At 46.9% G+C, this 13412-nt stretch overlaps 1 protein-coding gene across 1 annotated transcript; it reads left to right on the top strand.

The window, feature by feature from the left end:
• Positions 1-301: 301 nt before the first annotated feature.
• On the top strand, positions 302-2509 carry LOC111071617. Its single transcript, XM_041596173.1, has 2 exons — positions 302-1770; positions 1928-2509. The coding sequence occupies exons 1-2, from the start codon at positions 382-384 to the stop codon at positions 2471-2473; spliced, it is 1935 nt and encodes a 644-aa protein (XP_041452107.1). The 5' UTR covers positions 302-381; the 3' UTR covers positions 2474-2509.
• The last annotated feature ends 10903 nt before the right edge of the window (positions 2510-13412 follow it).

The following is a 13412-nucleotide window of genomic DNA, read 5'->3' as shown; positions in this document are numbered from 1 at the left end:
AGGGTTTTTCTCTGCCGCAGGTAGCTCTAGCTAGCGGGTACGGTGTTTTCCTGCCGCTTGATTGCCTTGGCCCATTGATAAGGGGAGGGGAAGAAAGGAAGGCCCTTAGCACGTGGCTACTGGCCATGCAGCTGCTGAGCCCGAAGGAGCCAGCGAGCGAGCGTAGGCAGCGTAGGCAGCTGCCTCAAGACATGCCACATCCTAATGATCGCCAGCCGCCCCCCAAACCTACTCGAATGTAATGTAATAAAGCAAATAAAACAAATAACTCAGCAAGCACTGCCCATAGCGACATTCAAGTTAGTTGTCGTATTTGCTGGATGTATCATTATCTGTTCCATATTTATTTCCTACTAAAATTAACATACACATGTTCCGAAAATGAAGAAAAACATTGCAAAACATTTGGCTAAATCTAAGAAAATGCCCATACACTCGTTCTCGGACAAGCTGCACCGCAATCAACACCAACACACACAGAAGGTCCTGGCAAGAGTACACAAAGCATTCGGCACTAGATTCTCAGACGAGGACCTGTGCACGGCGGGGCCGCCCAAGTCCATGGAGAAGTCAGTGTGGAGCTCGCCGCAAATCGGCGGCTCGGGCGGCGCCCTCAAGGCTCTGGCCAAGAACGTGGCCAATCATCTGGAGCAGCTGAATCGGGCCACCATGAAGCGCGTGGTGGCCCAGGTGATCGCCGAGCGGCACAGCCTGGGCGAGGTGGCCGACTTCAAGGGTCACATGTACTTTGCCCGGCCCGATCACATTAACTTCACCGAGCTGATCGCCCAGTCGAAGGAGGCCTTTGACGATCTCGTTCAGCAGAAGGCGACCACGGGCGTCCAAACGGAGAGGCCCCAGCGGACCAACACCAGCACGAACACAAAGATGAAGATGCTGCCATTCAGGCCGACGGGCGGCCAGTCCAGCGGAGTGGGCAACACGGGTCTGGACAGGCTGCTGACCAACAAATCGATGAATGCCAGGAAGCAGGCCGCCTCCAGGCTGAAGCGTTTCGAGAGCCCCGTGACTATCTTTCAGCTGGACGACGAGGGCAGTCGCAGCCTCAACGGCGTCATCATCGACGATTCGCACTTGCCGTTCGACCGCAAGGACATCCTGCTGCAGGTCTCCAAGCGTCCAGGCGGCTCCACGCGTCCCCTCAAGAAGCACCGCCCCACCAAGGGGATTCTCTCAACAAAGCCTCAGCAGCCTCAGCAGTCTCCGGCCAAGGTCAAGGGCATATCCCAGACGACACCATCGGCACTGCAATTGAGGAAGTCGTCGGTGCGAGTCAACCGCAACAGAGAGACAGCAGCGGGCAAGGTGCAGCTGCCAGCCGGCGCCTACCATCACCCGCCGCCGGCACCGGCCAGAGGGCGCAACAAGCGAAATGCCGAAACGGTGGCGCCCAAGCTGCCCTCCAAGAAGGCCAAATCCATGTCAAAGATCGGGGCGCGGGTACCGCTGCTGCAGCGCACCTACTCGAAGCCCTGGCTGGTGCGGCGCACCAAGTCGCATCACCACGTGAAGCGCGCAGGTCGCCTGGCCGGCGGCTTTGTTGTGGAGAAGAAGACGCCGCTGGAGTCCAACGTGGAGATGGCCATCCACGGCCAGAGCAAGCTCGACTCGCATGTGGCCAAGCAGATCAGGAGCGTCGCCTTTCCCTGGTACACGCCGTACCAGTTCCAGGGCGGAGCCGGTGCCACCGCCACAGCCACCGGCACGCAGCCAACTTCCCAGAAGGGCAACGCCAACAAGCGCCAGCAGTAGGCCAGGGGCACCTCCAAGGCATCGGCCATCAGGAAGCCGCTGTCCGCGCCCAGTCGCACCTCCGTCCACAAGTCCGTAGCCATGGCCAAGAAGAAGTCGCCCCAGGACAAGGCCCGCCTCAACGCCAAGGTCCACTTTCATGGTTGGCTCGAAGTACAAGAAGAAGCCGTCGGCTGTCACCGTCCCGGCAGCCCCCAAGGCCAAGTCCTTGGGCAACCGGCAATCGCGCTACAATCGCCTGCAGGCGCGCCTCATCCGTGACCTCAAGCGCGAGGAGGCCATCGACGACCCGGAGCGCCTCAAGTCTGGCGGCCTGGGACGTCGCCATGCCAAGCAGCAGCAGCAGCTGCAGCAGCAGGATCCAGTGGAGGCGAGTACCAGGAAGTCCCGACTGTGCTCCCCGACCAGGCGCCCCGCTAAGCGCCCCCCCAATCCGTTCCCGTTCGCCGTTGGACGCTCCAGTGGATCTCCAGCCCGTTCGGCAGTCAAGTCGCCCCCTCGCATCCGTCGCCGTCGCTCGCGACTTGTGCCCGTGGACAGCAGCCTGGGCAGCTTCGCCTGCCTGCGCCCCGATCCGGCCTCCAACAAGAACTCAAAGACGACGCTCACCCCGGCCAAGCGCCACCTGACCATTGCCTTCTTCAACAAGCGCCTGGAGGAGCGCGGCCAGAAGCAGGCCCCCAAGCTGCCCTGGAAGTAGGCGGCGCCCATTGATTTTGTTCCCGGCTATTTTATGCAAAAAAAAAACAAACCAAACCCTTTCGGCGGCCCTTCTGCTCAGCAATGTCCTTGAAGTCCTTGCTTCTGAAACAGAAGAAGACTCTGCCCAAGCAAACATAATTATCCACATGCTCGAGTTACATAAATTGTCCAGTATTGAAGATTCAATGAAGGAGTTTCGAATGGGCAGGGGGAAACATATAAATGCAGGAGGACTACTCCTCCTCAGGATGTTTGTCAGAGACAGACCCGATGGGCCCTCTCAGCGGCTCCAACAGAAAATGAAAGCGAAACTTCCTGTTAATGTGTGTTTGTGTGTGTGTTTTGATATGCATACGGTACATAAACCGTCTACAAATTTGTCGTCGCAACTAGAACTTGAACCAGTTGGACTGCGGAGAGGGATTCCTACGTCGAGCAAATGAGGGTCTGAAGACACGGCGACAGCCTCTGTTGATTGCAGTTGTAGAGAATGAGTGAACAGGCAGTGATGGTACTGTTTCTGATACTGATTTTATTCAACAAACTTAATTTCTATTTATAGGTAACAAAAGGTACAGAAAGTGCTGAGTCTAGTTAGAATATGGTAAAAGGGAATTGGAATTAATATTGAATTAATTTGGATTTAATATGATATTGTGTTATTGGGCAATTGTGATAGTCAGCAATTGCACCAGTGTTTTCCCTCTGACGAGCGATCGCATCGTTGGCAGAAATTGCTGCAGAAGCGGTTATTGTTGACTCAGCTACAATGCCTTGTCGTTTGTTATTATGTCTCCCGTTACATGGGTCGACCTGACTTATTCGATAAGTGTATATTATGTAATATTAATTACTGCATAAATATGCGACTGAACATTCTCCCGGCCGTTGAACTGGTGTTCAACCATCGCCAAGTCGACTGAAAAGCGGCGTGGAATGGGGATCGGCGGTGATGATCCGCGTGGCTCTGCTTGGTTGATTGTTGACGGCCTTGGGTTCCATGATTGATACTTCTTCCGGAGAATGAACGCAATAATCAATAGCATTGATATTGCTAGGGCAGCATAAGTAGCGATTTGATGATGCTGCACTGTGTTGAGATGGTGTGGCAGGCTTTGTTGATTGATTGCCACTAATTGCAGGCGTAAATCTTCCAATTCTTGAAGATAGTCTGATGTCTGGTTCTCCAATTGTGCAGTTGCTGGCGAAGGGGGTGTCGTTGGTAAGCGTATGTCCCCAAATCGAGTGTAGGTTGATTTGACTTCACTGATTGTTGTGCTGAAGGTACTGATGCTTATTTCTGTATTGCGAGCAGTGCATCCAGGTGACAGTGAGAGCAAGCCAGTTCCTTCTAGTTGTATGGTTGATGGAGACCCGTTGCAAACTGCCTGAAGTCTCATTGTAGAGTGTGTTGCAAAAATCCATTTATTTGCTTGCTGAGTTTTGGACCACACCATGTCCGCCTTCGTGTGGGTCACTTCACATAAAGGTGCTGTTTTATTGTTAAACAGCTGAAACTCACAGCGATTGTCGACATTGAAGACTGTTTGATGATCAAAGCAGATGTATTCTGCGTTGAGTAGTTTAAAGCAGCGTCGAAATTCTTCTGGAGTAAATCCCATGAATTGATCTCGGTGAGTGTTTACAGTGATTATGGTTGTTTTGAGATTGAACAAGCTCCAACTTGTTGAGTCCCAGACCGGAATCGGCATGATACTGAAAACTTCGAGCTGAAATGTTGAAACTAACGGTAGTGTCACCTTGAAAATGACGTGTGTGGTAGTCAGTGTTCCTTCAGCGCGCATTAGCCTGTATAATTGTATCACATTTTGTGTTGTGACAGGCAACATTTGATCAGCTGGCAAGTGATCCCGGATTTGGTCTAGTTGCTCTCTTAATTGCTCAGGAGATACTAGCGTTGGGCTTATTGTCCGATGGTGAATGCCGATTAATACATCAGATATGTCAGACTGCATACGTTGAAGACTCGTTGTCAGCAGAGTTAGTTGTGCTGTGAGCCCTAGGTATGACTGAATTAGATGATCGCCATGATATGTTCCTCTTTCTCTGCTGATGGTTGCCACTTGTTGTTCCAATACCTTTAGGCGGTTGTCCATGGCTGACTTATCCTTCCTGATCACGTTCATTGTGGAGTCGACAATTGACGTTTGATTTCGTAGTAGATGTAGCAGAAAGTCTTCGTTGGTTTGTACCTTTTCGATTACTTTAGCCATTTTCTCAGCATATGTAGAGTCAAGTACACCGAATAGCTGGTGTGCCACGTTTCCTACTATATCCAGCGGTGATCTGCGTTGTCGAGAGGCCTTCATTAGCATATTTCCTGTTTGTAGTTCTTTGTACAAATGTTGAAAGTGTTGAAATATGGAGTTGCACGCTGGAACATTTTTTAGTTCAGGGCACATGTGTCTTAGTTCGGACATTCCGGCTGACATGACTTGCATATCCTTCCAATATGGATCCAAGTCGTAGTATACAATAATGGTCCATTCGGAAGTGGTCATTCTTGAGGTTCCAAGTTTCTCATAGAATATTCCAGGCTTGTTTGCAAATTGCGTCACATTTATTGATTGTGAAAATGCTAATGGCAGCATGAGAAGTAGCACTACCAATGTGGATGTTAGTGTAGGTAATGATAACCTTTTTCGCTGTGTTGGTGGCTCCTTTATTTCCGCAATGTCTTGAATAGCATTTTTGGAGCGTTTTGTTGCTACCTCCTCTGAGAATAATGGGCGAGACGACTGATGGGGCGTTTGTATACGCCGGACGATGTTTTGACATCAACCACTCGTACATGGTTGTCTTGCCCAGGATAAGTTTTGATGATGCGACCCATTGGCCATTTCATTACTGGAAGGTTGTCTTCCTTCACCAAAACTAATAATCCTTCGGTCACGTTTGGAGCGGTGGTTTTCCATTTATGGCGAGTTTGTAGTTCGTGGAGGTATTCGTAGACCATTGTTTCCAAAATGCATGCTTTAAGCGTGAAACCAATTCCCAGCGCTTAACCAGAGTTTTCTCTTGACGATCGGTGTTGACGTCAGGTGCTGCGGTCAAAGGTTCACCGATCAGGAAATGCCCTGGAGTAAGCGCACTTGTATCCGTTGGATCATTTGACATTGGAGTTATGGGTCGGGAGTTCAGAATTGCTTCAATTTCGATTATGACTGTGTTCAGCTCCTCAAACGTCAAGGATGCTGTTTCTGTGGTTGTAACTAACAGCCTTTTCGCTGATTTTACCGCAGCTTCCCAGAGGCCGCCAAACGATGGGCCCCAAGAGGAAATGAATTTAAAATCCACTTGTTTTTTGTTGCAATGATTTGTGATCAGAGCATATGCCTTTTCGCTAAATATTGCTTCTTTCAATTCCTTTAGCTTGTTATTTGCGCCGACGAAATTTGTTGCGTTGTCGCAATGAATAGTCTGACACTTCCCGCGTCTGCTAAGGAATCGCCGAGATGCTGCCAAGAATGCATCTGTGGTTAAGTCACTTACTAACTCCAGATGTACAGCCTTTGTGGAGAAGCAGCAGAATACGGCAATGTATGCCTTATCTGGCCGTTTTCCTCGGATTTTATGGTGGATCATAATTGGTCCACAGTAGTCAACGCCTGCATTAAGGAATGGGCGTGCTTGCGTGACTCTTTGTGCTGGAAGATTGCCCATGATCTGGTGCATCAGCTTTGGTCTGGCTCTGGTGCATCTCATACAGCTATGTATGATGCTTCTAGCCATCGTCTTGTCGTTGATAATCCAATATTGTTGTCTTGCGATTGCCCTTAATGCTTGGGCACCGCAATGCAGATTTTCCTCATGAAGCTCACGCATAATCATTTTGACTATTGGGTCGTTGTACGGTAGCAGGATTGGATGTTTTGCATTGAACGGAATTTGAGCTTCTTCGAGTCTTCCGCCAACTCGGATGAGCTCATCATCTCCTAGTAAGGGAGATAACGAAATGATCGAACTCTTTTTATCCAATGTTTTATAGCGTTTTAATTGTTTTAAATCCGCTGTGAACTCAACTTGTTGAATCGTTCGTAGGATCATAGTGCGAGCACGCCTTAGTTCTCCTGCGCAAAGTGTCGTTGTAGGTGCTCTATTAGTTTTGTAGCAGAAGCGAAACATGTACGCTACAATACGTTGTAGTTTGTTGAACGAGTTGCTATGTCTGCATGTGTATAACTCTTCTCCGAGAGAGCTAGATGCGATTGGCAAGCTGACATGCTTAGCCTTTCTCTCGAGATTGCTGGGCTCAATGATGGGTGGTTTTGTCCATTTATCTTCTGATCCGTGCAAGAATAATGGTCCGTATAGCCATAGACTATGATCCCTTAGCTTGCTTGCTAAGATTCCTCTTGAAAGGACATCTGCTGCGTTGTTGGCTGATGAAACATGACGCCATTGTAATTGGTTCGTCAATGCCTGGATTTTGGCGATTCGATTTGCCACGAATGTGTGGTATGTGGACACCGATGCGTTAATCCAGGACAGTACAACGGTGGAATCAGTCCAGAAGATTCCTGATACTGTGTAAGATTCATATGGAGATCCTTTCTAACTCGATTGGTGAGTTCGGCACCTAAAACTGCAGCGCACAGTTCTAGACGTGGTAGGGATTGTTTGGCGGTGGGTGCTACTCGAGATTTTGAGCATAATAGTCGTACAGAGACCTGATTGTTTTTGTAGGTGGCTCGTACGTACACTGCCGCGCCATAGGCTCGTTCCGATGCGTCTACAAAGGTATGTAGATCCTGGGTGACTGGCACTTTTCCATCATATACGTGCCGGGAATCTCCATTGAGTTTAATGATTGTAGGTCCTCCCGGTACTCCTTCCATTCGTTTTGGAGTTGTAATGGCAGTTCATCGTCCCAATCGAGTTTAATCTCCCACAGCTGTTGCATAAATATTTTTGCCTTGACTATCACCGGGGCAAAGAAACCCAGTAGGTCAAAGATTTGGGCCAATTCTGAGCACACGACCCTTTTGGTGATGCGTGTAGCTTGGCTTTTTGTGGTTCGTCCTCGCAGTTGGTCTTGTTTTGGCATCCAAATGGACCCAGCGTTTCACGCTGTATTGCTCTAATGTTTCACCTAGTTTGACGTCGTTGACAATGTCCTCTTTAGGGATTCCTTGCAAGAGCTGGTCGTTGTTGGAGCACCATTTGCGAAGTTTAAGGCCGAACGGTAGCAATATTTTATTAAGTTCTTGTTGAACTTGTATCGCTTCCTGAATGGTATCCGCTCCAGTAGACAGTCGTCCACATAGAAATCGTTCTTCAATGCAGCAGATCCAATAGGTAATCTGTGTTGGCTCCGAGTTGCCAAATGATCCAGACATTTCGTTGCCAGGAATGGAGCAGATGTGGTCCCATATGTGACTGTTTTTAAGCGATAGTACCTGATATCTTCAGATGGATTGTTTCTCCAGACTATCATCTGATGAAACTGATCCTCTGGATTTATCCACACTTGTCGGTACATTTTCTCGATGTCCGCTGTGAATACGTACTTATGTATACGAAAACGTAGTAGAATGGACATAAGTTCACTCTGAACTGTGGGTCCGGCATGCAGAATGTCGTTTAGAGACTTTCCACTTGTTGATTTGCATGATGCATCAAACACGACCCGTAACTTTGTGCTGGTGCTCTCAGGTTTGAGTACACAGTGGTGTGGTATGAAGTAGTGTCTCTCCGGCACTTGAGTTGCTGGGACCATCTTCATGTGTCCAAGTCCTTCATATTCATTCATAAATTCCACATAGCCTTTCCAGGTGTCTGGTGAAATCCATCGCTCTAATGCCAGGAATCGTTTCGTTGCAGTTTCCAAAGACCCCCCCAGGGCTGAAGAGTGTTCGGAAAAAGAAATTTTACTATCAACCTGCCATCCGATGCTGTTTGTAAGTTCTCTATAAAGTGAGCTTCGCAATGTGCTTCGATTGGCGTGCGTGGTTTTTCTTCCGTCTCTAAATTGTCCAGAGTCCAGAATTTTTCCATTAGCTCGTTGAGTCCAATTGCACAAATGGATGCGGAGTTGTGTGCAGACCTGATTTTTCCTGCCACAATCCATCCCAATTTTGTATTTTGCAGCAACGGACCTCCTGACTTTGGCTGTTTTTGGTCTGGAAGTAGTAGCGAATAATAGTGTTCTGCTCCGATGAGCATGTTGACCTTTCCCGGTTTATAGAAATCCGGATCTGCCAATGGGCAATTGTTTGGTATGTTCAAGTTCATTTCATCGAGTGCCAGCGCTGGTTGATCAGCAATTATCTGAGGTAGTACGAATGCTTCAATTCTTTGCGTAAATCCGCCGTGAAGTGATTTTATTAGAACATTTACTCGTGCTCTGCTGGTCTTTGACTGACCTCCAATTCCTTCGATGCGTAATGTTGTATCATTAAGTTTTACTGACAACATTGATGCCATTCGTTCAGAGATCAGGTTGATCTGTGATCCTGAATCCAGCAAGGCTCTGAAATTGGCTCTCTGTCCATTGTTTGCTTCTACTGCTACTTTTGCTGTAGCTAACAGGTTGTAATTATTGTTACTTGCTGCGCCAACCGTCGGTGCTCTTGGTTCTGTACTTACGCCCGATGGTATGTCCAAGTGCAGCAGTGTATTGTGTTTTTTGTCGCATTTGAAACATGTCCGACCTGGGCATGCATTTGTTTTGTGGCTTGTTTTAAAACAGTTGACACACAATTTCTGCTTTTGTACCCAATTTAGTCGTTCTGATGGTGATTTGGAGCGAAACTCATCGCATCCGTAGAGCCAATGGCTTGCCTTCTTGCAGAATGAGCAGAGAGGCGTCTTCGATTTTCCAGTATTTACTGTTGCACATGTTGTGCCTTTTGGCTCTTTCCTTGACATTTGTGTCTTTTTGCCTGTTCCTAGAACTCGAACTCTTTGTTCTAGGAACTGAAGCATTGTATCCAAGGCCTGTATTTCCTTTGAGCTTCCCAATGATTGCTCGTACAAGGCTCTGTTAGTGACATCTAGCTTATTTTTGATGACGGCAATCAATATTGGATCCCATATGGATATATTGATGCCCAATCCCTTTAGTGATGCCAGGGATTCGATAGTTGTAACGTACAACTCTTTTAATGACTTGGAGTCGTCATTAACTGTGTTATAATTTAGGAAGCGGTTTAATACCGTCTAGCAACATCTCTGGGATTGTTGTATGTATCAATCAGAATTTCCCAGGCGCTCAAATAGTTTTCTTCCTTTAGATCGATATGTCGGATCAATCTTTCTGCCTCTCCAGTTACGGTTGTTTTCAGATACCACATCTTCCAACTGTGGGCATGTTTGTTTCATGTATCATACATGAAAACAGGTCATAGAACTGGGACCATTTCAGTATGTCCCCATCAAACTTGGGAATGTTAATGCGTGGAAGCTGCACGTCATTATTGTTTGATGTGGCTGGTTTTGCCAATCACTTTGAACCTCTTTTTCCAGGGTCAGGTAGGCTTCCATGTTGTATCCTCCTTCCTCTGGGTTATCGTATTCTTCGTGAATAGTAAAATGGACTTCTTGTGCTTGAGTCCATAGTGATTTTATCAAATCACTTGATGTACGTCCTCCGCCTCTGAGAATTGTCTCAGAATGCGTTTTATGGACACTACTATGGCCTTTTGTCAGCGACATAGTGAAGGCAATTTGCTGTAAACTTCCGTTGGATGCTGGCTCTGATCATTCGATTGTGGTTCGTCATTTTTACCCACCTGAGCACTTGATGCCTGATTTAGCTTGTCCATGCTTCAGTAAACATCGCAAGGTACGTTTTTAGTGTTTTACGCAAGTCCTCACGAAATTTAACGTAGTGGTCGGTCTTATATGCCTTTGATATCTTGGTGTCGATTTCGTTAAATCTGTTCCATGCATCCTCGAGAGCCGCCTTTTTTGTTTGGAAGTACGTTATATTCTGTTTCCTTTCTGAAGAGTCTTTTTTGAAGTTTCTTATTATCTTCGAAATTTCATCTCCAATTTCTTGCTGCTCATTTAATGCCTCTGTGGCGGCAGCGTGTTCCTCCTTGTGGGAATCCATTTCGCCTCTTACTTATACTTTGACCCGTTGGGAGTATTTTATTCGCTTTGCAGCTGGATACGCTCCTATTCGCAACCGATGTGGTACAAAGTATAGTACAGACGACGTACTGGATGGAGGTTTTGTGCTGGTGAAACGCACTTGTGATCTTGATATTATTAATCGTTGATCTTGTTGGCTTATGATCTGAAAGTGACAGATCTGCTAATTTGTTCTACTTATTGGTAGGAGATTCTACCGTAAGTATGTGGCTTGTTGCCAGTTTGTATTGAAAAGTCCTGGTGACTTCTTCAGTTTGATCTGCAGGTTTTCCTGCGTCGGGGTCACCAAATGTTAATGTGTGTTTGTGTGTGTGTTTTGATATGCATACGGTACATAAACCGTCTACAAATTTGTCGTCGCAACTAGAACTTGAACCAGTTGGACTGCGGAGAGGGATTCCTACGTCGAGCAAATGAGGGTCTGAAGACACGGCGACAGCCTCTGTTGATTGCAGTTGTAGAGAATGAGTGAACAGGCAGTGATGGTACTGTTTCTGATACTGATTTTATTCAACAAACTTAATTTCTATTTATAGGTAACAAAAGGTACAGAAAGTGCTGAGTCTAGTTAGAATATGGTAAAAGGGAATTGGAATTAATATTGAATTAATTTGGATTTAATATGATATTGTGTTATTGGGCAATTGTGATAGTCAGCAATTGCACCAGTTTCTGACGAGCAATCGCATCGTTGGCAGAAATTGCTGCAGAAGCGGTTATTGTTGACTCAGCTACAATGCCTTGTCGTTTGTTATTATGTCTCCCGTTACATGGGTCGACCTGACTTATTCGATAAGTGTATATTATGTAATATTAATTACTGCATAAATATGCGACTGAACACTTCCCAAAGGCCAAAAGCCAAAAGGACCTGTTGAGGAGCTCCCCCTGGGGGAGTTTCCCCTTCTCTGTTTGGCAATCAAAACCCTTGAGCTGAGCTGGCAAATGCTTTCCTTTCCACTTAAAGCACTGCTCGGCTGCCAATACCAATATTCGTAGAAGTTCTTAGCCATATTCCCCCACCGCCCCGCTCACGGCTCTCTCTCCCCCATCCCCCTCCTACAGCCCATGGCATGCGCCTGCTTATGTCAAAAATTTTTTCATGCATGCAACGACAAAACAACAAAACAACAGCGCTAAATTCCATGGGGAGTCAGAAGTCAGGCAGTCGATGGGTTTGGCGGGCAACCAAAAAAAAACGAAAAAAAAAGAATACAACCCAAGTTGAGCAGGAACAAAAATATAGGCAAAAAGAAGAGGCAGATGTGGGGGGTGGCAGGGGCCCGCAGGAGTACTCGTACTACCAACAGCAAGAACAAGCCCATAATTTAAGTCGGTAAAGTTTTGCGCCTTTTGTTCGCTGCTTTCACTAGAGAAGTTATTGAAAATCGCGCAAGGGTTGAGATGGTTTGGGCTGGGTTGGGTTGGGTTGGGCGGATGGTGGGGAATGCTTGGAGAAGGGGTTTTGCTTTCGAAAGGGTTCGAAATTGAAAAAGAAAGCGAATGTCAGGTGGCGGTGGTTTGGGCTGCGCAAATGCCGGTGGTGTGGGTGATTTAGTGTTAAATAAAAACTTTTAAATTGCCATTTGATCGTTTGTTTAGCGACAATAATGTCGTCGTTGTCATTGTTGTTCCCTGTACATAGTACCCAGTACCCTGGCCTCTTCCCTTGGCTCTTCCCTTGGCTCTTCCCTTGGCTCTTCCTTTGGCTCTGCCCTGCTCCATTGAATGCGCCTGGGTCCTGTGACAGGTTTATAGGTCGCTTCCTTCGCGACAGTCAATGCCGAGTGGGCAAGGGTGAGGTTCAAGTCGCAATTGGAACTGGAGTTGGAGTTGGAGAGTTGCAGATGGAGATGGGTATGGGATCTGGGGGAAGGCGTCGTGACAATGACATTGTTTCGCTGACAGTTGTAGCAAATTTATTGAAAAGGTGTTCCCTGGTATTTCTTTCCTTTTCTTTCCTTTCCTTTCCTTTCGTTTCGTTTTCATTCTGTCCTTCCCAATGCTCTGTGCGGTTCGGTGTGTCTTCGGGAATTGTCAAAAATTTATTGATATGTTGAAATTGCTTCTTGGCCTGCCATAAAAACTTTGACAGCTCCATTTTTTCTTTAGCCCGTTGCCGTTGCCGTTGCTGTGCCGGCTTTCAGCGTACCGTACGCTCATTGTAGTAAATTTGACAGCAATTGTTTTGTTTGACAGTTTGTCGTCTCTCTGCCAAAATGATGATGTCAATATGCAAAGCAGTTCTCTGATGGCAATGGGGCGAGGGTGATGCCAAATGCCGATCCCAATCGAGGGATTCGACCCGTTCACATATGTGTGTATGTGCATGTGAAACGAATGAAAGAATAAGCGAGTCAATGGCTCTGAATGGGTTATGGGAGTATTGCGAAATATTTGACAGCAGCCACAGCACTGGATGAGTGGCAGGATGTGTTTGTATAAATAAACTCTGATTTCTCTATGCTTTACATTTAATGGGGGGAACTTAGGTGTTTGAAATATTATTTTGGATCACATAAGCTGCACAACCGACATAAAAAAAAACATTTAAAGCGCTCCCAGAAGGTTCTTGGAGCAGCATGGCAGATCTCTAACCAAACAAGGACTCCACAGGACTACTTTAACTCGAGAAATGAATGCATAAAATGTGCCACATGAATTGGCATCTGCAGTTGCCATCGAATTTCACACTTTTGCCATTGAACTTGGCCAAGAGACAAAGCTGCAATTTGCTTGCCGATCCCAAGGCAACCCAACAGCCACCATTTTCTGCACATTCCACTGATTCTTAAATATCTATGTATTTGTGCAGAGCA

Source organism: Drosophila obscura, unplaced genomic scaffold (assembly GCF_018151105.1).
Source record: "Drosophila obscura isolate BZ-5 IFL unplaced genomic scaffold, ASM1815110v1 contig_97, whole genome shotgun sequence".
Classification (NCBI taxonomy): domain Eukaryota; kingdom Metazoa; phylum Arthropoda; class Insecta; order Diptera; family Drosophilidae; genus Drosophila; species Drosophila obscura.
The sequence above is the reverse complement of the archived record's forward strand: the minus strand, read 5'-3'. Positions and strand labels throughout refer to the sequence as shown.

Excerpts from the sequence above, each read along its gene's own strand:
- LOC111071617 (XM_041596173.1), top strand. The coding sequence starts at position 382 with ATGAAGAAAAACATTGCAAAACATTTGGCTAAATCTAAGAAAATGCCC. Across the intron at positions 1,771-1,927 it reads ACGCCAACAAGCGCCAGCAG|TACAAGAAGAAGCCGTCGGC; the intron begins TAGGCCAGGGGC and ends GTTGGCTCGAAG.